The sequence below is a fragment of the Salvelinus namaycush genome, chromosome 31 (genome assembly GCF_016432855.1).
Source record: "Salvelinus namaycush isolate Seneca chromosome 31, SaNama_1.0, whole genome shotgun sequence".
Lineage (NCBI taxonomy): Eukaryota > Metazoa > Chordata > Actinopteri > Salmoniformes > Salmonidae > Salvelinus > Salvelinus namaycush.
Window position 1 is genome coordinate 3,927,842 of NC_052337.1, and position 26,356 is coordinate 3,954,197.

The 26,356-nt window shown below is 43.2% G+C and overlaps 1 protein-coding gene across 1 annotated transcript in view; it reads left to right on the plus strand.

Moving 5' to 3' along the window:
• The window catches only part of LOC120026153 (fibrillin-2-like), a gene marked incomplete at its 5' end in the record, with an annotated part of 236,899 nt that overhangs the window by 139,860 nt on the left and 70,683 nt on the right, over positions 1-26,356 (plus strand). The window contains 12 exons of the mRNA XM_038970976.1: positions 2,910-3,035; positions 9,743-9,868; positions 11,097-11,219; positions 13,222-13,347; positions 14,776-14,901; positions 16,628-16,750; positions 19,412-19,534; positions 20,910-21,035; positions 21,865-21,987; positions 22,903-23,025; positions 24,651-24,809; positions 25,405-25,473. Of these exons, the coding sequence (XP_038826904.1) occupies positions 2,910-3,035; positions 9,743-9,868; positions 11,097-11,219; positions 13,222-13,347; positions 14,776-14,901; positions 16,628-16,750; positions 19,412-19,534; positions 20,910-21,035; positions 21,865-21,987; positions 22,903-23,025; positions 24,651-24,809; positions 25,405-25,473 (1,473 nt within the window). The remainder of the gene's footprint in view (positions 1-2,909; positions 3,036-9,742; positions 9,869-11,096; positions 11,220-13,221; positions 13,348-14,775; positions 14,902-16,627; positions 16,751-19,411; positions 19,535-20,909; positions 21,036-21,864; positions 21,988-22,902; positions 23,026-24,650; positions 24,810-25,404; positions 25,474-26,356) is intronic.

Consider the following 26,356-nt stretch of genomic DNA (forward strand, 5'->3'; position numbering starts at 1 on the left):
ACACAGCCTCAGGAAGCAACCTAGTGATATTCTTTACTTTTTGCCCCAGGTACAGATATATGCCTAACCATCAAACTCCCTATCACAATCGCTGGAATGATCCGGCCTCTGCCGTGTCTCTTGATGCAGATTGCGAGGCCAGAGCCACAGAACTCACCTGAGAAGAGGGCTCCTTTTTTCTGGTTCCGACACACATCCATTTACACTCACCTGGTGTCCAACAATGAGCAGCCATTTTCTGGTTCAAGCTAGTAGAGGGGTGGAAATGTATCATAGTCCAGGAAGGTCCCATTATCATCCTCTTGGATGTTTTGATAGGAAGCATTTAAAGATGCCGATAGTCTCATAGAATCCTTATTCTGTTCAAGGCGTTGTGTAAAATGTTTTTCTTCATGAAGAGTAATAATCCTTTCTTTAGCTGCATCAAAAGTTCAATACATTTTTCACAAATGAAGGAATCCATCAGACCTTTCCCCGTAACTACGAACATGTTGCAGATTATACACTTAGTCTCCAGCAGATTCAAAGGAGTTGTCACTGCTGAACGCCGACAGTCCAAGAGAACAAACATTTCCCGGCTCTGCCAGGGACGTAGATGCTCCCTCCATGGCCGTGGACGCCCCCATCAGCCCCCACACAACTGTGTTGTTGTCTGTCTCTCGTTGAATGTGAAGAGAAGCGCAGGAGGGCGGGTGATGGCTGGGTCGGTTGTCAATGGCATGTTGCCGGCTGTTCTATAGAGAGTGTTGTATGAGTTGAGCTCTTGGTAGCCTAGCTCGGTTGTTGGTATCAAGCTACTAAAGCGTCCGGGGTGAAAAAGTTGAGCGAGGGAAAAAACTAAGACCTTGGTAAATGTATTAAACGCAGAGTTTTAAAACTGTTATTAAAAGTAAAAAACATAAAGTTTGGCAGGTAGCCAACTCGCAACACGACAATGCGGAAGTGTGACGTTTGGAAGTGTGACGTGGTGGGCTTGCGTTCTACGGTACAAAGGCAGGTAAACATGCCGAAATAAACACAGCATGTATTTATTCACGTATCAAGATCAAATATTGTAGCTAGACATATGAAATGTGAATAGGCCACATTTCATTCCGAAGTCAAAGTGTATTTTCTCTCGCTTCAGATCAGATAATAGCCAACATTGATTTCAATACATTTTGCAGCATTTTTTACGTGGTGGCGTCATATTTCTTTGCATCCTTTCCGTTGAAGTTTGCATCGATGCATGCTTCAAAATATGTACAAACTGAGTACGCATTTCAGAAGTACTCTCCGTGCTCCGTTTCGCATACTTTGATTTGGACTCATACTGCATCCTTCCCATGCTCTATTTTGCATGTTCGGGGGCACCGTAGAATGAATTTTGAGAAATACTACAACTTTGGAATGAAATGAGGCCTATTCACATGTCATATGTTGCCTGACTACAATATTTTATCTTTATACGTTAATAAATACATGCTGTGTTAATTTTGGCATGTTTACCTGCCTGCCTAGGTACCATAGATCGCAAGCCCATAATAAGTCAATATGGCTAACTGACTAGCTACTAGTACTTTTAGCAACAACAAAAAAGTACTGTTAGCTAGCCAAATAGCCACAAATAATTGTTAGCTAGCTACCCATGAAGAATTGACATCTATCTGGCATAAGACTAGTTTTAGCTCATTTTTGCCTGTTAAACTATCTGGTTAAATACATTAGTACGATTCACATAAAGCTAGCTGATAGTTATGAAGTAAAACAGTTGCTTTTTTGTATATCGTCTCTATTGCCATTGTTGTCCTGGTTGGAAGACGGTTCAGTGAATGGGTAAGTCCATAGTAAGTCAATAGGGTTAACTGGCTAGTTAGCCACAAAGAATTGGTAGCTACCCACGCAGAATGTACATCTACCTTGCATAACATTTGTTTTAGGTCATTTTTTCCTGTTTAACTAGCTGGCTAGCTAGATTATTACGATTCACATATCTAGCTGATAATTATGAAGTGAAACGTTTGCTTTGTGTATATCTTGTGTTGTCTATTGTGTCCATTGTCCTGGCTGGAAGAAGGTTCAGTAAACGGGGAGGTGAAGCGTGACGTAATACAGTAAGGGGAGTGTGAGTGCTACATTAAACAAATGTATTGTTTAATGCATTCTCCACACTCTAGTCCTCACGAGAACGTACTCGAGAGAAGGTGGTGGGATAATCCACTCGTAGCATGAGAGTGTGGAGCACGGTGGTGTCTCTCTATCTCTGCTTCCTGTTAACTCAGTATGGAATCACCTGAAACACAACAAAAATAACATATATTCACGTTCTTCGACAAAACTAAATCTAAAAAGTGAGCATTTGGAGATAGTGGTCAGGTAAACAAAACCAAAGCATAGAATGCTGTATTACCTTGTCCATAGACTGCTTCTAGGCATGTGTAATACTACTAAAGCATATGTAGATGGTAAAAAGTTAACATCTGCAGCGCAGTAAAAACATTTGCATCGTCAAGGCATGTTTCAAAGTCACTTTTTTGGGGGGGGGGCCCAGAACTGTGGATATATATATATATATATATATATATATATATATATATATATATATATATATATAAATATATATATATATATACTATATATACTTTATCAATTTGAAAGGAATGGGGCAGTCCCATTCCTTTCATATTTTTATTGAACCGATAGGACAGTAGAGAGGAATAGGAGGGGATTGAGTCAGTGAACCGGTTTCGAACCGACTCTGGCATATATGGTACCGGGGTCCGTGGCACTAACCACTGGACCACACAGGCAATGTGTACAATGTGTTTTTGTTTTTTTAAATAATAAGTGTTGGTGACATGTTAGGGAGTTTCTCTGTCATCCCGTGTGTTACTAATACTGAATTACCTGTTGTGTGTATGTTCTCTCAGACATAGACGAGTGTGAGCGGGACCCGTCCCTGTGTCGTGGGGGGTCTTGTGAGAACACAGAGGGCAGCTACGAGTGTGTTTGCCCCCAGGGACACCAGCTCACTGCGGACGGGGCAGTGTGCGAGGGTGAGTAAGCAACACTGTAAATGTTAGACCTCAGTACACATGACAAATACTGAACATGTAACAAATACTGAGCAAAAAAATAGACAGACCAAATGAACACACAACAGTTACTGAACATTTTAACTAATGTTTGTTACTTTACAATAATGTGCCAAATCCCAGTCTATATCATTAACACCATAACAAAATACTCAACAACATAGGGTTTTTATCAACAACATGTAGGGTTCTTCTCATTAGATGTGCAGGGTTCTTCTCATTAGACATGCAGGGTTCTTCTCATTAGACATGCAGGGTTCTTCTCATTAGACATGCAGGGTTCTTCTCATTAGACATGCAGGGTTCTTCTCATTAGACATGCAGGGTTCTTCTCATTAGACATGCAGGGTTCTTCTCATTAGACATGCAGGGTTCTTCTCATTAGACATGCAGGGTTCTTCTCATTAGACATGCAGGGTTCTTCTCATTAGACATGTAGTGTTCTTCTCATTAGACATGCAGGGTTCTTCTCATTAGACATGCAGGGTTCTTCTCATTAGACATGCAGGGTTCTTCTCATTAGACATGCAGGGTTCTTCTCAACAACATGCAGGGTTCTTCTCATTAGACATGCAGGGTTCTTCTCATTAGACATGCAGGGTTCTTCTCAACAACATGCAGGGTTCTTCTCATTAGACATGCAGGGTTCTTCTCATTAGACATGCAGGGTTCTTCTCATTAGACATGCAGGGTTCTTCTCATTAGACATGCAGGGTTCTTCTCATTAGACATGCAGGGTTCTTCTCATTAGACATGCAGGGTTCTTCTCATTAGACATGCAGGGTTCTTCTCATTAGACATGCAGGGTTCTTCTCATTAGACATGCAGGGTTCTTCTCATTAGACATGCAGGGTTCTTCTCATTAGACATGCAGGGTTCTTCTCATTAGACATGCAGGGTTCTTCTCATTAGACATACAGGGTTCTTCTCATTAGACATGCAGGGTTCTTCTCATTAGACATGCAGGGTTCTTCTCATTAGACATGCAGGGTTCTTCTCATTAGACACGCAGGGTTCTTCTCATTAGACACGCAGGGTTCTTCTCATTAGACACGCAGGGTTCTTCTCATTAGACACGCAGGGTTCTTCTCAACAACATACAGGGTTCTTCTCATTAGACGTGCAGGGTTCTTCTCATTAGACATGCAGGGTTCATCTCATTAGACATGCAGGGTTCTTCTCATTAGACATGTAGGGTTCTTCTCATTAGACATGCAGGGTTCTTCTCATTAGACATGCAGGGTTCTTCTCATTAGACATGCAGGGTTCTTCTCAACAACATGCAGGGTTCTTCTCATTAGACATGCAGGGTTCTTCTCATTAGACGTGTAGGGTTCTTCTCAACAACATGTAGGGTTCTTCTCATTAGACATGTAGGGTTCTTCTCATTAGACATGCAGGGTTCTTCTCATTAGACATGCAGGGTTCTTCTCATTAGACATGCAGGGTTCTTCTCATTAGACATGCAGGGTTCTTCTCATTAGACATGCAGGGTTCTTCTCATTAGACATGCAGGGTTCTTCTCATTAGACATGCAGGGTTCTTCTCATTAGACATGCAGGGTTCTTCTCATTAGACATGCAGGGTTCTTCTCATTAGACATGCAGGGTTCTTCTCATTAGACATGCAGGGTTCTTCTCATTAGACATGCAGGGTTCTTCTCATTAGACATGCAGGGTTCTTCTCATTAGACATGCAGGGTTCTTCTCATTAGACATGCAGGGTTCTTCTCATTAGACATGCAGGGTTCTTCTCATTAGACATGTAGGGTTCTTCTCATTAGACATGCAGGGTTCATCTCATTAGACATGCAGGGTTCTTCTCATTAGACATGTAGGGTTCTTCTCATTAGACATGCAGGGTTCTTCTCATTAGACATGCAGGGTTCTTCTCATTAGACATGCAGGGTTCTTCTCAACAACATGCAGGGTTCTTCTCATTAGACGTGCAGGGTTCTTCTCATTAGACGTGTAGGGTTCTTCTCATTAGACGTGTAGGGTTCTTCTCATTAGACATGCAGGGTTCTTCTCATTAGACATGCAGGGTTCTTCTCATTAGACATGCAGGGTTCTTCTCATTAGACATGCAGGGTTCTTCTCATTAGACATGCAGGGTTCTTCTCATTAGACATGCAGGGTTCTTCTCAACGACATGTAGGGTTCTTCTCATTAGACATGCAGGGTTCTTCTCATTAGACATGCAGGGTTCTTCTCATTAGACATGCAGGGTTCTTCTCATTAGACATGTAGGGTTATAATCGGTGGTTGGACCCAAAATAATTTTCCAATTGTTTCGTTCGGAACAGAAGCACTTTTTGTTTTGTTCTGTTACACTGTTGCGACCAGCAAAATAAAGTTCAGAACCCCAAAAAATGACCGGTTCCTTTTATAACTGCTTTTTACATTTACCTCATTGAACTTCTTCACCAATCAGTGAGGACAGAGCAGGCAAGCTATCAGAACTCAGGATAAGACCCAGATGCAGACAGCTAGAGTCACAGATGTTTATCGACCCAAACAGGGGGCAGGCAAAAGACAGGTCAAAGGCAGGCAGAGGTCCGTAATCCAGGGCAGAGTCAATAAGGTACCGAACAGCAGGCTGGCACAGGGTCAGGACAGGCAGAGGTTCGTAATAGGGTCAGAGTTAGGCAGGTACAGAACGGCAGGCAGGCTTGGGGTCAGGGCAAGCAGAATGGCCAGAACTGGGGAAACTAGGAAACAGAACTTGAGAAAGCAGGGAGACGGAAAAACAACCTGGTAAGACCTGACAAGACAAGACGAACTGACAACAGACAGAGAACACAGGTATAAATACACAGGGGATAATGAGGAAGATGAGTGACACCTGGAGGGGGGGTGGAGACAAGCACAAAGACAGGTGAAACAGATCAGGGTGTGACACAAACTAGTTTTTTTACGTGCGTGATGGACAGACAAGTGTAGCCTATGGCGCAAGATGCGACTGACATTTTTCTCTTGGGGAGAGAGGGTTGAGGAGGAGGCTTGAAGCGTTGGGTATCTTGTTATGACATGCATTATCTGAATTAGGCCCACAGAGTTATATCTACAGAGGTACGGCTTCTATGGAGGAACTTTGAATGTCTTTGAACTTCAGAGTTGACTTAACGTTGGACCAGAGAAGCTAGTTAGCTAACAAAGCTTGTGTGTGCAGAGCAGCACCTGAATTAAAAACACATCTTATTTTTTTGTAGTTAATAAAGCCAACGTCAAACGTGATAATTAGGCCTATAGTTTCCTTAACTAGCATTGAAAAAGGTAATCCGTTCTTCTCTAGCTAATTAAATTATGTCTCTTCCTATCTTCTGAATCAAGCTGGTACTGTCAGTAGAGTAGCCTCTGCTTGGGAGGGGCGGGGCAGGTCGCCTAGACACACACTGGCAACGTGTAGGGTTCTCCTCAATAACATATAGGGTTCTTGTCATTAGACATGTAGGGTTCTTCTCAACAGACGTGTAGGGTTCTTCTCAACAGACGTGTAGGGTTCTTCTCAACAGACGTGTAGGGTTCTTCTCAACAGACGTGTAGGGTTCTTCTCAACAGACGTGTAGGGTTCATCTCAACAGACGTGTAGGGTTCTTCTCAACAGACGTGTAGGGTTCTTCTCAACAGACGTGTAGGGCTCTTCTCAACAGACGTGTAGGGTTCTTCTCAACAGACGTGTAGGGTTCTTCTCAACAGACGTGTAGGGTTCTTCTCAACAGACGTGTAGGGTTCTTCTCAACAGACGTGTAGGGTTCTTCTCAACAGACGTGTAGGGTTCTTCTCAACAGACGTGTAGGGTTCTTCTCAACAGACGTGTAGGGTTCTTCTCAACAGACGTGTAGGGTTCTTCTCAACAGACGTGTAGGGTTCTTCTCAACAGACGTGTAGGGTTCTTCTCAACAGACGTGTAGGGCTCTTCTCAACAGACGTGTAGGGCTCTTCTCAACAGACGTGTAGGGTTCTTCTCAACAGACGTGTATGGTTCTACTCAACAGACGTGTATGGTTCTACTCAACAGACGTGTAGGGTTCTACTCAACAGACGTGTAGGGTTCTTCTCAACAGACGTGTAGGGTTCTTCTCAACAGACGTGTAGGGTTCTTCTCAACAGACGTGTAGGGTTCTTCTCAACAGACGTGTAGGGTTCTTCTCAACAGACGTGTAGGGTTCTTCTCAACAGACGTGTAGGGTTATTCTCAACAGACGTGTAGGGTTCTTCTCATTAGACGTGTAGGGTTCTTCTCAACAGACGTGTAGGGTTCTTCTCAACAGACGTGTAGGGTTCTTCTCAACAGACGTGTAGGGTTCTTCTCAACAGACGTGTAGGGTTCTTCTCATTAGACGTGTAGGGTTCTTCTCAACAGACGTGTAGGGTTTTTGATATCACGCAAATCCATTTTTCTGGACACAGGATGAAGTCAGCGTAAATTTGTAGAATACTAAAGGTACGTAAAATGCGTTTTTGTCACATTTTTCAGAAGAAAATGTCATCTAGAAAAAGAAATTGACAAAATATCAACAATTCCCTATGTATAAGTGGAGAATACATCTGTGGATAGCCACACACATTTTGGTAAAAACAAATGCTTCTGAGGCTGAGAAAAATTTGTTGGCTATTGGGAAGATTCTGACTTTTGGAAAATGGCAGTTAAAGACTAAGACAGAATTTAGACTACCAAACGCCAAACACCTATTTAAACCCAATCCTCATCTCTTCAAAGTAAGTTACTACATATAGTCCAGACTCCAGTTTGTAACATTATCTATAAAATGGGTTTTAAAATGATGTGTGATTCAATGTAGTGAGCTTTGAAATTATGGATGTATGTCCATTTAAAAGGGTTTACAATTCATGACATTTTGATGACGGTAGTATGATAAACTAACAAATATATAAATTGACATCAACTTTTTGACATTCTTATTTTTTCTTTTTGAAAATACTTATATAAATAAGTGTAATTTTATCCTGTGGTGCCTGGTCTTAAATTATATATAGCCATTGATTCTTGAAGGATATAACTTATTAATGCCCAATGAGCTTAGTTCAACTGACGTACCCCATCAGAACCCAAAATATAAAATATTTTTACTCCATTGTTTGTAAACAATGTAATTGTAAACAAACACTGTATAGCGTCAAAACATGGTTAAAACTGTAATTTTGATACAATGAATGGTTGGTCCTTGCCGCCATAGCTCCCACTGTGAATTTATGAGTGGTTACATTTCTTGAGCCCCATTCATCAGTTTTTTACCCCCAAAAATGGTGGGGTGGCCACTTTGTTGTTGTTTGAATCCCAGATTTCCCCTTTAAGACCCCATCAAATGTTGTTATTCACCTCTAGTCCTTCTGAGTAGGTTATGTACAGTGTTACTAGGTCATTGCATTGCTAGGTCATAAGGCTTATCACCTGATGTCTTGTTTTTCTTTTGTGACATTTACGTTAGCGGACATTTTTCCCACCGCTCACTCTCTTATCTTCTCAAATGGTCCTTTTCTTAACACAAATATTGATACAATATAATGTAAACCCTTTCAATGAAGATTCTCCGTTGAGCATACTGTTTAACCCAGAATTAGGCTTAATCGGTGTGTGGGAAATCGACACTATATATAAACTCAGCAAAAAAAGAAACATGTGTAAATATTTGTATGAACATAACAAGATTCAACAACTGAGACATAAACTGAACAAGTTCCACAGACATGTGACTAACAGAAATGTAATAATGTGTCCCTGAACAAAGGGGGGGGGGGGGTCAAAATCAAAAGTAACAGTCAGTATCTGGTGTGGCCACCAGCTGCATTAAGTACTGCAGTGAATCTCCTCCTCATGGACTGCACCAGATTTGCCAGTTCTTGCTGTGAGATGTTACCCCACTCTTCCACCAAGGAACCTGCAATTTCCCGGACATTTCTGGGGGGAATGGCCCTAGCCCTCACCCTCCGATCCAACAGGTCCCAGACGTGCTCAATGGGATTGAGATCCGGGCTCTTCGCTGGCCATGGCAGAACACTGACATTCCTGTCTTGCAGGAAATCACACACAGAACGAGCAGTATGGCTGGTGGCATTGTCATGTCAGGATGAGCCTGCAGGAAGGGTACTACATGAGGGAGGAGGATGTCTTCCCTGTAACGCACAGCGTTGAGATTGCCTGCAATGACAACAAGCTCAGTCCGATGATGCTGTGACACAGCGCCCCAGACCATGACGGACCCTCCACCTCCAAATCGATCCCGCTCCAGAGTACAGGCCTAGGTGTAACGCGATAAACACGAATCTGACCATCACCCCTGGTGAGACAAAACCGCGACTCGTCAGAGAAGAGCACTTTTTGCCAGTCCTTTCTGGTCCAGGACGGTGGGTTTGTGCCCATAGGCGATGTTGTGGCCGGTGATGTCTGGTGAGGACCTGCCTTACAACAGGCCTACAAGCCCTCAGTCCAACCTCTCTCAGCCTATTGCGGACAGTCTGAGCACTGATGGAGGGATTGTGCGTTCCTGGTGTAACTCGGGCAGATGTTGTTGCCATCCTGTACCTGTCCCGCAGGTGGGATGTTCGGATGTACCGATCCTGGTGTTGTTTAGTTTATTTCGATATCTTTATTTACATTTTTTTTGAGTCATTTAGCATGTGTTTCACGACTGTTATCTCACACAGATTACAACGAGTGCGAGCAGAGCGTCAGCTTGTGTCGGAACGGCCAGTGTGTGAATGTGGCCGGTACCTACCACTGCTCATGTGACTCTGGTTACCAAGCAACTCCTGACAGACAGAGCTGCGTAGGTATGGTCATTAAACTCTACCTTACAACATAAAAGATGAGTCATATGTTATATACGATGTCATGCTACGTGCCATTTACTCAGGCTTACATGTTCTGAAGTTCACTTTTTATTTTGGACTCTTGAGAAATCAATCGTAGAGCTATTACATTCAATAACATGCAAGCTAACATGTCATGCTAGCTATTTATTACATCCAATAACATGCTAGCTAACATGTCATGCTAGCTATTTATTATATTGAATAACATGCTAGCTAACATGTCATGCTAGCTATTTATTACATCCAATAACATGCTAGCTAACATGTCATGCTAGCTATTTATTACATTCAATAAAATGCTAGCTTACATGTCATGCTAGCTATTTATTACATTGAATAACATGCTAGCTAACATGTCATGCTAGCTATTTATTACATTCAATAACATGCTAGCTAACATGTCATGCTAGCTATTTATTACATTCAATAACATGCTAGCTATTTATTACATTCAATAACATGCTAGCTATTTATCTCATTACACCGTGGGAAATTACTTTTATTTTGTAATGATTCACATTAAACAATTACACCTGTGAGAGGGTAGATACGTTGTTTCACCTGTTTCCGTAAGTTGTTCCTAACCTGTTTACTTAGTTGTTCCTAACCTGTTTCCTTAGTTGCTCCTAACCTGTTTCCGTAAGTTGTTCCTAACCTATTTCCTTAGTTGTTCCTAACCTGTTTCCTTAGTTGTTCCTAACCTGTTTACTTAGTTGTTCCTAACCTGTTTACTTAGTTGTTCCTAACCTGTTTACTTAGTTGTTCCTAACCTGTTTCCTTAGTTGTTCCTAACCTGTTTCCTTAGTTGTTCCTAACCTGTTTCCTTAGTTGTTCCTAACCTGTTTCCTTAGTTGCTCCTAACCTGTTTCCTTAGTTGCTCCTAACCTGTTTACTTAGTTGCTCCTAACCTGTTTACTTAGTTGTTCCTAACCTGTTTCCTTAGTTGTTCCTAACCTGTTTCCTTAGTTGCTCCTAACCTGTTTCCTTAGTTGCTCCTAACCTGTTTCCTTAGTTGCTCCTAACCTGTTTCCTTAGTTGCTCCTAACCTGTTTCCTTAGTTGTTCCTAACCTGTTTACTAAGTTGTTCCTAACCTGTTTACTTAGTTGTTCCTAACCTGTTTACTAAGTTGTTCCTAACCTGTTTTCCTTCGTTTTCATTCAATAAGACCAACTGTGTGTTTTTCAGATATTGATGAGTGTACCATTGAGAATGGCGGCTGTGACCTGCACTGCACCAACTCAGAGGGGAGTTATATGTGTAGCTGCAACAATGGCTATGCACTGATGACAGACGAGAGAAGCTGCTCTGGTAAACACACCCTTTCAATCTACTCTAAACAGTACTGTACTACCTGGTTACTCTATACAGTCTGTACTACCTGGTTACTCTATACAGTATGTACTACCTGGTTACTATATACAGTCTGTACTACCTGGTTACTCTATACAGTCTGTACTACCTGGTTACTATATACAGTATGTACTACCTGGTTACTATATACAGTCTGTACTACCTGGTTACTCTATACAGTCTGTACTACCTGGTTACTATATACAGTCTGTACTACCTGGTTACTATATACAGTATGTACTACCTGGTTACTATATACAGTCTGTACTACCTGGTTACTCTATACAGTCTGTACTACCTGGTTACTATATACAGTCTGTACTACCTGGTTACTATATACAGTCTGTACTACCTGGTTACTCTATACAGTCTGTACTACCTGGTTACTCTATACAGTCTGTACTACCTGGTTACTCTATACAGTCTGTACTACCTGGTTACTATATACAGTCTGTACTACCTGGTTACTCTATACAGTCTGTACTACCTGGTTACTATATACAGTATGTACTACCTGGTTACTATATACAGTATGTACTACCTGGTTACTATATACAGTCTGTACTACCTGGTTACTCTATACAGTCTGTACTACCTGGTTACTCTATACAGTCTGTACTACCTGGTTACTCTATACAGTCTGTACTACCTGGTTACTCTATACAGTCTGTACTACCTGGTTACTCTATACAGTCTGTACTACCTGGTTACTCTATACAGTCTGTACTACCTGGTTACTCTATACAGTCTGTACTACCTGGTTACTGTATACAGTCTGTACTACCTGGTTACTCTATACAGTCTGTACTACCTGGTTACTCTATACAGTCTGTACTACCTGGTTACTGTATACAGTATGTACTACCTGGTTACTCTATACAGTCTTTACTACCTGGTTACTATATACAGTCTGTACTACCTGGTTACTCTATACAGTCTGTACTACCTGGTTACTCTAAACAGTCTGTACTACCTGGTTACTCTATACAGTCTGTACTACCTGGTTACTCTAAACACTCTGTACTATCTGGTTACTATATACAGTATGTGAGTAAAATACCTGGTTACTTAATTTGTCAAATTCCATTCATAAAGTTGAAATGGAACTGACTCCACTGTTAAATCCAACATTTCAAAATAAGGGCATAATGCAATCCCACCACTTCCATAATCCTAGTTCTCTGTATGATATATTCATACAAGCAATATTGATACCACCTGCTGTACAGTGTACAGTATATATTCACCTGTACTGTATGTAACCCCTAACTCTGGCATCCCCAGTCCAGCCTATACTGCCTGGATGGTATTGTGTAAAGGTACACAGAGTCCAGGGCAGCCATCACTCTTACTTCAGTCAGACAGACGGACAGTCAGCCAGACGGACAGGCAGACAATCAGCCAGACAGCCAGTCAAACAGACAGTCAGACAGTCAGCCAATCAGCCAGACAGCCGGTCATACAGACAGAAAGTCAGTCAGACATACAGACGGACAACCAGTCATACAGACAGACAGCCAGTCAGACAGTCATACAGACAGCCAGTCAGTCAGACATACAGACGGACAACCAGTCATACGGACAGACAGCCAGTCAGAGATGCTGATGACTGAAGTTGACTCACACTTTCTACTCAGCTGCTCACCGGCTGTTCTGTCTAGTGCACTCTACTAACGTTTGCTCTTTTTTCTCTCTCTCTCTCTTTCTATCTCTATCTCTATCTCTCTCTATCTCTATCTCTCTCTCTCTCTCTCTCTAACTTTCTCTTTTTTTACCCTCCCTCCCTCACTTGCTGTCCTATTCTCGTTTTCTCTTACTCTCTCTCTCTCCCCCAACTCACTCTACTTTCTGCATTTCTCCTTCTTTTTTTACTCTTCCCTGCCATCTCCCCCATGTTTTTCTCCCTCTCTTCCCCCTCCTCCCTCTCCCTCTCTTCCCCCTCCCCTCCCTCTCCCTCCAGATGTGGATGAGTGTGAACAGGAGCCTGACATATGTGATGGAGGACAGTGCACTAACATCCCAGGGGAGTACCACTGTCTGTGCTACGACGGCTTTATGGCTGCCCTGAACATGAGGCTCTGCATAGGTATCTACACACACACACACATCTGCACACATACACACACGTTGACACGGGAGCACACTCACACACAAACACAGATACACACACGTCTGCACTCATACACACACGTGTGCACGTGAACACGGGAACACACCTGTGCACAGACACACAAACATATCAGATCATATGGTGTGGCTAAAAAGGTTCATGTCAAGAATGTAGGCTTACATTGAACGCCACACACATGTTAATGTAGTCTTGTCATATAAATCTCTCTGGTAGGCCTACATTATGTTCACATAGCCACGGTAGCTTCTGTCTAAATCTATAACTGTTCAAGTAAACGTGCGCCGAAAGTTGCACAGAATGTTCACAAGACCTGAAATTTGATCTGTGCCGGATAAGATATATAACTACTCCCTCTCGTCCTCTTCCTCCTCCTCCCTCTCTTCCTCCTCCTCCCTCTTTTCCTCCTCCTCCCTCTCTTCCTCCTCCCGCTCCTCCTCCTCTTGCTCCTCTTCCCACTCCTCTTCCTCCTCCTCTCTCTCTTCCTCCTTCTTCCTCCTCCTCCTCCTCCCTCTCCTCCTCTTCCTCCCCCCTCTTCCTCCTCCTCCTCCCTCTCCTCCTCTTCCTCCCCCCTCTTCCTCCTCCTACTCCTCCCTCTCTTCCTCCTCCTCCCTCTTTTTCTCCTCCCTCTCTTCCTCCTCCTCCCTCTTTTCCTCCTCCTGCTCCTTGTCCCACTCCTCCTTCTCCTCCTCTCTCTCTTCCTCCTTCCTTCTCTCCTCCTCCCTCTCCTCCTCTTCCTCTTCTTCCTCCTCCTCCTCCTCCTCCTCTTCCTCCTCCTCCTCTTCCTCCTCCTACCTCTCTTCCTCCTCCTCCTCCTCCTCCCTCTCTTCCTCCTCCTCCCTCTCTACCTCCTCCTCCCTCTCTACCTCCTCCTCCTGCTCCTCCTCCTGCTCCTCCTCCCGACTCCTCCTCCTCCCTCTCTTCTTCCTTCCTACTCCTCCTTCTCCTCCCTCTCTTCCTCTTCCTACTCCTCCCTCTCTTCCTTCTCCTCCCTCTCTTCCTCCTCCTCCTCCTCGTCCCTCTCTTCCTCCTCGTCCCTCTCTTCCTCCTCCCTCTTTTCCTCCTCCTCTTCCCTCTCTTCCTCCTCCTTCCTCCTGCTCCTCCCTCTCTTCCTCCTCCTTCCTCCTGCTCCTCCCTCTCTTCCTCCTCCCTCACTACATCCTCCTCCTCCTCCTGCTCCTCCTCACCTGCTCCTCTTCCTCCTCCCTCTCTTCTTCCTCCTTCCTCCTTTTCCCTTTCTTCCTCCTCCTCCTCCTCCCTCTCTTCCTCCTCCTCTTCCCTCTCTTCCTACTCCTCCCTTTCTTCCTCCTCCTCCTTCTCCTCCCTCTCTTCCTCTCCCCCCTACTCCTCCCTCTTCCTCTTCCTCCCCCTCTCCTCCCTCTCCAGATGTGAATGAGTGTGACCTGAACTCCAACATCTGTATGCACGGCGAGTGTGAGAACACCAAGGGTTCGTTCATCTGCCACTGTCAGCCTGGCTACTCAGTCAAGAAGGGAACTTCTGGATGTACAGGTGAGAGAGAGTCAAATCTCCCTGCCACAATATCTAAGCCAATAGGGCAACATTGTTGATGAACATTCGCAAATCAACTTGATTGGAGGTACACAACACACTCCCCGCCTCTCGTCATGAGCCGTCCGGCCGTTACCAAGAACCACATGCTGGATTTTTAACAGGGTCGTTGGAGATTTCAACGTCCATTAAGTGACCATTCTACTTAAAAAATGTTTTTATTAAATGTATAATTTATCGCCCTTGCGTGCACATCTCCGTCTATTAAGAACCAACGATGTGCTACCTTTTTGCTAACATCTTTTCAGACGAATCTCACAGAGTTCTATCTAACCGGATCGAGCACCTTGATTTCTCTGCAACAACACAGGCTGACAGTCATAAGAAGGGGCTGAGAACAAACCTAGGCTAATGCAGATAGCTAGCTATATGGTGGTATTCAAGCTGAGGTCAATCAATAAATGCAAACAGACATTTTGATTAGTTAGCTAGCGTCAAGCAGCTAGCCTCTGTATGTAGTTAACGAACAGGCAAAGAAAGGTAGCTAGTTATGTTTGTTTATAGAAGGTTTTTACACAATTAACTTTAGCCATAGCTTGTTGAATAACCTTTATTTTTTATTTAACTAGGCAAGTCAGTTAAGAACAAATTCTTATTTTCAATGATGGCCTAGGAACAGTGGGTTAACTGCCTTGTTCAGGGACAGAACAACAGATTTTTACCAGCTCGGGGATTTGATCAAGCAACTTTCCGGTTACTAGTCCAACGCTCTAACCACTAGGCTACCTGCCACCCCAACCTTCAGGGTATTTGGTACATATTAGTACCAAAATGAAGATGTAGAGTGTTGGAACTCATGAAAGTAAATATTCTTGTATTCAGTAAAGTATTTTAATGAAAGTCAGTATTTCTATGTGCAGTGTGAGATATACAGTACCAGTCAAAAGTTTGGACACACCTACTCATTCAAGGGTTTTTATTTATGTTTACTATTTTCTACATTGTAGAATAATAGTTGAAGACATCAAAACTATGAAATAACACATAGGGAATCATGTAGTAACCAAAAAAGTATTTCTTCAAAGTAGTCACTCTTGGCATCTCTCAACCAGCTTCGTGAGGTAGTCACCTGGAATGCATTTCAATTAACAGGTGTGCCTTGTAAAAAATTGATTTGTGGAATTTCTTAATGCGCTTGCGCCAATCAGTTGTGTTGTGACAAGGTAGGGTGGGTATACAGAAGATAGCCATATTTGATAAAAGATCAAGTCCATATTATGGCAAGAACAGCTCAAATAAGCAAAGAGAAACAACAGTCCATCATTACTTTAAGACATTGCTTGGGCCAGGTGTTCAGGTGTTCTTAATGGAAATTAGACTGGTTGAGAGAATGCTAAGAGTGTGCAAAGCTGTCATCAAGGCAAACGGTGGCTATTTTGAAGAATCTAAAATATAGAATATATTTTGATTTGTTTAACACTTTTTTGGTTACTACATGATTCCATATGTGTTATTTCATAGTTTTGATGTCTTCACTATTATTCTACAATGTAGAAAATATTACAAACAAAGGAAAACCCTTGAATTAGTAGGTGAGTCCAAACTTTTGACTGGTACTGATTATCAACATTAACAATAGATTTATTGAAATTCATGAAAGTAAATATATCTGGCTTCTGTGAGATGTCCTGTATTGGAATTACTGAATGTCACTCCTTCTGTGTAGACATGGATGAGTGTGAGATCGGGGCTCACAACTGTGACGTCAACGCCAACTGTGTCAACACCCCCGGGGACTTCCGCTGTTCCTGCCGTGTCGGCTGGGTGGGCGACGGAGTCAACTGCATAGGTAGGCCCCCCCAGCCTCCAACCTCCATCTGCTCAGTCCATACACTTCAATCCATACACACACAATGTATAGACTTTCCACTGGCTCAGACACTAGATCAAATCAAATCAAGTTTATTTTATATAGCCCTTCGTACATCAGCTAATATCTCGAAGTGCTGTACAGAAACCCAGCCTAAAACCCCAAACAGCAAGCAATGCAGGTGTAGAAGCACGGTGGCTAGGAAAAACTCCCTAGAAAGGCCAAAACCTAGGAAGAAACCTAGAGAGGAACCAGGCTATGAGGGGTGGCCAGTCCTCTTCTGGCTGTGCCGGGTGGAGATTATAACAGAACATGGCCAAGATGTTCAAAATTTTCATAAATGACAAGCATGGTCAAATAATAATCAGGAATAAATGTCAGTTGGCTTTTCATAGCCGATCATTAAGAGTTGAAAACAGCAGGTCTGGGACAGGTAGGGGTTCCATAACCACAGGCAGAACAGTTGAAACTGGAACAGCAGCAAGGCCAGGTGGACTGGGGACAGCAAGGAGTCATCATGCCCGGTAGTCCTGACGTATGGTCCTAGGGCTCAGGTCCTCCGAGAGAGAGAAAGAAAGAGAGAAAGAGAGAATTAGAGAGAGCCAAGATGTTCAAAATGTTCATAAATGACAAGCATGGTCAAGTAATAATCAGGAATAAATGTCAGTTGGCTTTTCATAGCCGATCATTAAGAGTTGAAAACAGCAGGTCTGGGACAGGTAGGGGTTCCATAACCGCAGACAGAACAGTTGAAACTGGAACAGCAGCAAGGCCAGGTGGACTGGGGACAGCAAGGAGTCATCATGCCCGGTAGTCCTGACGTATGGTCCTAGGGCTCAGGTCCTCCGAGAGAGAGAAAGAAAGAGAGAAGGAGAGAATTAGAGAGAGCATACTTAAATTCACACAGGACACTGGATAAGACAGGAGAAGTACTCCAGATATAACCAACTGACCCTAGCCCCCCGACACAAACTACTGCAGCATAAAGACAAAGAAGGAACTGTATCTAGGGGACAATAAATCATGATCAATCAATCAACTTCTCTGCAAAACACAAAATGGTTGCAAATGTATGTTCAGATCTTCATCAGAGCCTTGCCGGAGATTCAGTCGGTTTCTGGCGAACTAGCTAATGTATGGCCCTTCAAACATCTTACACTAGGCTGCTAGCTGGAGCAGGTTTGCTCAGCGGATCTAGCATGGTTTGCCATAGCAACCAGTGCGTCATAGCTACCGAGAGCGGAGTGATTTTCAGAATTAGGAGCTAATGTTAGGTGGATGGGCAAAATCTAGATTATTTTTTAGAGATCGGTTCTACGTCCTATAAAACGTATCGGTTGAGGGACGAGCGTCTCGTAGGAGTGACGCCATCTGACGTGAGACAATGATTGGCTAGTTCATACAATCAGCATTCCTTTTGAACTGTGAATCCAGGTAGAAAAGAGGTTCAAATAGGGTTCAAAGGTCAGATGAACACAACAATCATGTTGAGTGCAAGGATTCAATCCCCTTTCATAAGCAGAAGACTACTTGATCATATTCATTGCAGGGAAATTACTTTTTGCTTTTACCCCACTCCCCGATACACACACACATACAGCTATGGATCAGTCAGCTATGAATCAGTCAGCTATGAATCAGTCAGCTATGGATCAGTCAGCTATGGATCAGTCAGCTATGATGCAGTCAGCTATGATGCAGTCAGCTATGATGCAGTCAGCTATGGATCAGTCAGCTATGGATCAGTCAGCTATGGATCAGTCAGCTATGGATCAGTCAGCTATGAATCAGTCAGCTATGAATCAGTCAGCTATGAATCAGTCAGCTATGATGCAGTCAGCTATGATGCAGTCAGCTATGATGCAGTCAGCTATGGATCAGTCAGCTATGATGCAGTCAGCTGTGGTGCAGTCAGCTATGGATCAGTCAGCTATGGATCAGTCAGCTATGGATCAGTCAGCTATGGATCAGTCAGCTATGGATCAGTCAGCTATGGATCAGTCAGCTATGATGCAGTCAGCTATGATGCAGTCAGCTATGATGCAGTCAGCTATGGATCAGTCAGCTATGGTGCAGTCAGCTATGTTGTAGTCAGCTATGGATCAGTCAGCTATGGATCAGTCAGCTATGTTGCAGTCAGCTATGGATCAGTCAGCTATGGATCAGTCAGCTATGATGCAGTCAGCTATGGATCAGTCAGCTATGGATCAGTCAGCTATGGACCAGTCAGCTACGGATCAGTCAGCTATGATGCAGTCAGCTATGATGCAGTCAGCTATGATGCAGTCAGCTATGGATCAGTCAGCTATGGATCAGTCAGCCGTGTTGCAGTCAGCTATGAATCAGTCAGCTATGGATCAGTCAGCCGTGTTGCAGTCAGCCATGGTGCAGTTAGCCATGTTGCAGTCAGCCATGGATCAGTCAGCTATGGTGCAGTTTGGAGCCTTGCTCAAGGCTCTGATACAATCCATTCTGGAAATGAATTTGTATTAGCTGGGATTCAACTCATGTATCGAAAATATAGCAACATAAGAATGAATACTCTTTCTGTACGGAAATTGGTTGCTAGACATTTTCTGATTGGACCGATTTGAACTTGGGTAGAGCCCTAGCCCATTGGTGTGTGTGTGTGTGTGTTAGATATGGATGAGTGCACCAATGGGACGAGCCACTGCAGTGCCAACGCCAAATGTCTGAACACACCCGGCTCCTACCGCTGCGCCTGCGCTGAGGGCTTCACTGGAGACGGCTTCACCTGTTCAGGTAACACACTCTGTCTACACTGAGTATACCGGACATTAAGAACACCTTCTTAATATTGACTTGCATCACCCCTTTTGCCCTCAGAACAGCCTTAATTCGTTGAGGCATGGACTCTACAAGGTGTCAAAAGCGTTCCACAGGCATACTGGCCCATGTTGAAGCCAGTGCTTCCCATAGTTGTGTCAAGTTGACTGGATGTCCTTTGGGTGGTGGATCATTCTTGATACACACAGGAAACTGTTGAGCGTGAAAAACCCAGTAGCGTTGCAGTTCTTGACACAAACCGGGGTGCCTGACATCTACTACCATACCCCGTTCAAAGGCACTTACATCTTTTGCCTCACCTTCATCTATACTGATTGAAGTGGATTTAACAAGGGACCATAGGTTCCACCTGGATTCACCTGGTCACGCTATGTCATGGAAAGAACAGGTGTTCTTAATGTTTCTGTACACTCAGTGTATATTACCATGGTAACCGTTAAACAGCTGCAGAGAGTTGGCTTATCCATATTGTCCATGCTACTGTTGGTGTTAATGTCATAACCAGTGTTAGGTACTGTTATGTACTGTGTTCATGCCATAACCAGTGTTAGCTACTGTTATGTACTGTGTTCATGTCATAACCAATGCTATGTCCATATATTTTCACGTTCAGTTAATTGAATTCTCTTAAATGCTTTATTTGTTAAAATAATAGATGTTTGTGTCTAGTCATTTAGTAGAGGCTTTTAACCAAAGCAACACATTCCTCCCCGACCCTCCAAACCTCTGACCCTCTGACCCAGGGATCATCAACACGTTCTAACTCTCTGACCCTCTGACCCTCTGACCCAGGGATCATCAACACATTCTAACTCTCTGACCCTCTGACCCTCTGACCCTCAGACCCTCTGACCCAGGGATCATCAACACGTTCTAACTCTCTGACCCTCTGACCCTCTGACTCTCTGACTCTCTGACCCTCTGACCCTCTGACCCTCTGACCCAGGGATCATCAACACATTCTAACTATCTGACCCTCTGACCCTCTGACCCTCTGACCCTCTGACCCAGGGATCATCAACACATTCTAACTATCTGACCCTCTGACCCTCTGACCCTCTAACCCTCTGACCCTCTGACCCAGGGATCATCAACACATTCTAACTATCTGACCCTCTGACCCTCTGACTCTCTGACCCTCAGACCCTCTGACCCAGGAATCATCAACACTTTCCGACCCTCTGAACCCTCTAACTCTCCAACCCTCTAACCCATCTCAACCATGGATGTATGGGCATTGGCCTATATAACAATTAAATGTCCTTCTCCCGTCACTGAATTGTCTTGAAGATATGATGTTAACCCCTGTTTGATCCCTATGTGGTGACAGACGAGGATGAGTGTGCAGAGAACGTGAATCTGTGTGAGAACGGCCAGTGTCTCAACACCCCTGGGGGTTACCGCTGTGAGTGTGAGATGGGATTCACCCCTGCCCCGGACAGCCGCACCTGCCAAGGTGAGTCCCTGGCCCCTATCTATCTCACAGTCCATTCACAGAGTGTATAGCAGCTCCGGGGTGAAGTTTCCGCTTGGTACAGATCTAGGATCAGCTTCCCCTCCCCCTATCATAACCTTAACCATTAGTGGGGAAAATGTTAAACTGATCCCAGATCAGCGTCAAGTGGCGAATTAACCCTACGTATCGTGTAGAGCACCACCCTAATACCCTATGCCACCGCAATGATGAGCCGTTATTGATGCAATATAGGTTTCTATTCATTCAAACCTGTACAAGAAGGTTTGTGGCAAATACATAACAATACCAGTACAATACTACATTTCCCCTAAGAGAGTCATTGGAACACGAGTGCAATGACATACTGTATACCCTCAAATCAAATGTTATAGGTCACATACACATGGTTAGCAGATGTTAATGCGAGTGTAGCAAAATGCTTGTGCTTCTAGTTCCGACAGTGCAGTAATATCTAACAATTCCACAACAACTACCTAATACACACAAATCTAAGTAAAGGAATGGAATAAGAATACATACATATAAATATATGGACCGAGCGGCATAGGCAAGATGCAATAGATGGTATAAAATACAATATATACATACAGTATGAGATGAGTAATGTAAGATATGTGAACATTATTAAAGTGGCATTATTAAAGTGACTAGTGATCCAGTTATTAAAGTGGCCAATGTGTGTGTACAACACCTTGTGTACTTTGGACAGACAAAATATGAATAACTCCATATATACATGAAGATCATTTCCATTAATAAGAAAAAGGTAAATATATTGATTGTTTTGTCTCTTGCTGATTCTCTGCAGATATTGACGAGTGCACCTTCCAGAATATCTGTGTGTTTGGCACGTGTAAGAACATCCCCGGCATGTTCCGCTGTATCTGTAACGACGGCTATGAGCTGGACCGCTCCGGAGGCAATTGTACAGGTATGACATGACCGTCTGACCGTCTGGCTGGCTAGCTGGCTCTGGCTGGGAGGCGCTGGCTGGCTGGCTGGCTCTGGCTGGCTGGCTGGCTCTTGCTGCCCTGGCTCTGGCTGGGAGGCGCTGGCTGGCTGGTTGGCTAGCTCTAGCTGGCTCTGGCTAGCTGGCTGGTTGTCTGGCTGCCCCTCTGTCTATCCTTCAGTCTACCAATCTATCTCACCCACGTTACCACTGTTTTAGTCAGTCAGTCTGTCTGTCTTTCTGTCTGTCTACCTTCCTGTTTGTCCATCCTTCCATCTATCTTCCCGTCTAGCCTTCTGTCCCTCTCTCTGTTTACCCATCTGTGTGACCAGGTAAGGTGATTGAGAACACATGGCTGATTGTCCCACTAGCCCCAGACTAACTCTGATGCCATCCTCCTAAGCCAGCAGCTGAGATGGATCCTATTCCCGATGTAGTGCTCCACCAAATAGGGAGTAGGGTGCCATTTTGGAAGCAGGCTAAGTCTCTGCTCTGCTCCAGATTAGATGACATGACCTTTTAACCTGGATGTTCTCCTTTATGGGGTGTCAGTGCAGTCTGAAGTGGATGGGGGTTGAAGGTTTAAACAGGTAGAAGAATGTGTTTGATGGTGAGGTTTACAGTGTAGGATCTCTGGGGATCTCTGAATACGTACCACCACCACCACCACCACCCACCATGATTCATGGTTTTCATATTTCCATAGTTTTCCAACATTGTGATGGGGAGATTTTTTTAGTGGTGTCAAAGTGACATGTCTCATGGAAGCTGCTGTACAAATCATTTATGATTATTGGGGATCGTAGTGTATCATATTTCATATTATATTTATATCATATTTATATTTATTGTTTGAAAAGTGAAAGGCTTGTGTCTGTGTCTGTGTGTGTAACCCAGACGTGGACGAGTGCCTGGACCCCATCAACTGTGTGAACGGGCTGTGTGTGAACATCGACGGCTCCTACGAGTGTAACTGTCCTCCAGACTTTGAACTCAACCCTACTGGGGTGGGATGTGTAGGTAAGTTATTACAGGTCACCTTGAATATCTAGTAAAACACCTACCTGTGTACAACGCATCTATAGCGCCTGCTATAGGCTTCTATGGGTTTGCATTACAATACCTGCAACTCCATAAGCATTCCTAGCAGTGAATTGATATTCATAGCACCCTGAATAGCTGTTTATAGCACCCTGTAATTACAGTGAATAGCTGTTTATAGCAGCCTGTAATTACAGTGAATAGCTGTTTATAGCAGCCTGTAATTACAGTGAATAGCTGTTTATAGCAGCCTGTAATTACAGTGAATAGCTGTTTATAGCAGCCTGTAATTACAGTGAATAGCTGTTTATAGCAGCCTGTAATTACAGTGAATAGCTGTTTATAGCAGCCTGTAATTACAGTGAATAGCTGTTTATAGCAGCCTGTAATTACAGTGAATAGCTGTTTATAGCAGCCTGTAATTACAGTGAATAGCTGTTTATAGCAGCCTGTAATTACAGTGAATAGCTGTTTATAGCAGCCTGTAATTACAGTGAATAGCTGTTTATAGCAGCCTGTAACTGCATAAATGACTATAAATGTACTACAGTGTATAATGCTTCACATAGTGTTGCACAAAGCATCACACATAATGCATCACACATAAGTGGTTCATAAGCAATGATAACTCCTAAAAGTTGTGTGTTTCTGTTAGTGTACACCAATATCAACTGTCCTAAACCCTTTAGGTCATGTTCATTAGACACTAAAACTGAGAGAAAAACACATCTAATAATCTAATAATACACGCTCATTCACCAGTCCTCAAACTCATTTTACTTTTTCATGGCAAAACGTTTTAAAACATTCTCAATTGCGTGTCCTAATGCAGTGTTTCCCAACTCTGGTCCTTGAGTAGCCCCGACAACACACGTGTTTGTTGTTCCCCCAGATAAATTCAACTAATTGAGGGCTTGATGATTAGTTCACAAGTAGAATCAGATGTGTTTGTCCAGGGCTACAACAAACATGTGTGCTGTAGGGATTACTGGAGGACTGGAGTTGGGAAACACTGTCCTACATAATGTGTGCTGTAGGGGTTACTGGAGGACTGGAGTTGGGAAACACTGCCCTATATAATGTGTGCTGTAGGGGTTACTGGAGGACTGGAGTTGGGAAACACTGTCCTACATAATGTGTACTGTAGGGGTTACTGGAGGACTGGAGTTGGGAAACACTGTCCTACATAATGTGTACTGTAGGGGTTACTGGAGGACTGGAGTTGGGAAACACTGCCCTATATAATGTGTGCTGTAGGGGTTACTGGAGGACTGGAGTTGGGAAACACTGTCCTACATAATGTGTACTGTAGGGGTTACTGGAGGACTGGAGTTGGGAAACACTGCCCTATATAATGTGTGCTGTAGGGGTTACTGGAGGACTGGAGTTGGGAAACACTGCCCTAATGAACCCTGTGGTCTCACCGATGTCAACTGTAATTACTGCTTTGAGTCATGTAGTAGGCACCTAATGGAGAGAAAAAATACATTAAACCCATAATAAACGCTCCTTTTTATTGTCTGTTCCAAAATGTTTCAAATGGTTTTCAGTTGCATGCCTTAATGAACACAACCCTGTTGGTTCTCCTCCTCTCTGTGTACCAGACACACGTGTGGGGAACTGTTTCCTGGAGAATGGACCCAGGGGTGACAGGCGGTCCTGCAGTGTGGAGGTGGGGGTGGGAGTCAGTCGCTCCTCCTGCTGCTGCTCCCTGGGGCGTGCCTGGGGAAACCCCTGTGAACTCTGCTCTGCTTCCAACACCTGTAAGACACACTTTGTTTGATTATGTGATTGTTTATTTAGCTTCCTGTATCATTGCATGTGTAGAGGCTCAATGAAGAAAAGGAGGGTAAAATGCATATTCTAAACTTGAGAATACTGGTGCCGGGCAAAACAATTATTTAATTCCTTTATGTACAGGCTCACACACTCTTATAACAATACACACTCACAACAGTGTAATGGGACATACCCCTTTTAGGTTTGCTGTAGTCGGTCTGAGTAGGTTAACAAAGTATGCATTTATTAATATTTATTACAATATTTTATTTTATGCTCGTACAGACCAGGTTAGTCTGATTTGGCTACACCTCATCACTACGGTTTCTGAATTCAGTCAGTTCTACATTCTTCACTACTTGTTCAATGATTGGTCCTGTTACATTCAAACCTTTTGGCTGTGTTTACACAGGCAGCCCAATTCTGATAGTTTGCCAATAATTGGTATTTTGAGCTAAATATCGGAATTGGGCTGCCTGTGAAAATGGAGCCTTTGTTACTCGACAACAGACAAAATGGAAACGTATACTTGAAGTGTATAACCCATATGAGTGTACTGATATGAAATGTGTTTTGCAGCGGACTATAATACACTCTGCCCAGGAGGAGAGGGTTTCAGGCCCAACCCAGTCACCATCATACTAGAAGGTAACCATCCGCTTACTAAAGTAGATCTCTGGTAAACTACTTTAACTATGCCTTGCATACTGTACTGTATGGGTGCAGAAAAACAATTCATAATACATGCTCTCTTTTCATTGGTATTGGTATTGGTATTTTATCAGGATCCCCATTAGCTGATGCAAAAGCAGCAGCTACTCTTCCTGGGGTTCCACACAAAACATAATACAGAATGACATAATACAGAGCATCAATAGACAACAACAGGTCAAGAACAGAACTACATAAAAATTAAAAAAAAGCACACGTAGCCTACATATCAATGTATACACACAAACTATCCAGGTCAAATAGCCTACATATCAATGAATACACACAAACTATCCAGGTCAAATAGCCTACATATCAATGTATACACACAAACTATCTAGATCAAATAGCCTACATATCAATACATACTGTAAACACAAACTATCCAGGTCAAATAGCCTACATATCAATGTATACACACAAACTATCCAGGTCAAATAGCCTACATATCAATGAATACACACAAACTATCCAGGTCAAATAGCCTACATATCAATGAATACACACAAACTATCCAGGTCAAATAGCCTACATATCAATGAATACACACAAACTATCCAGGTCAAATAGCCTACATATCAATGAATACACACAAACTATCCAGGTCAAATAGCCTACATATCAATGAATACACACAAACTATCCAGGTCAAATAGCCTACATATCAATGAATACACACAAACTATCCAGGTCAAATAGCCTACATATCAATGAATACACACAAACTATCCAGGTCAAATAGCCTACATATCAATGAATACACACAAACTATCCAGGTCAAATAGGGGAGAGGAGTTGTGCCGTGAAGTGTTGCTTCATC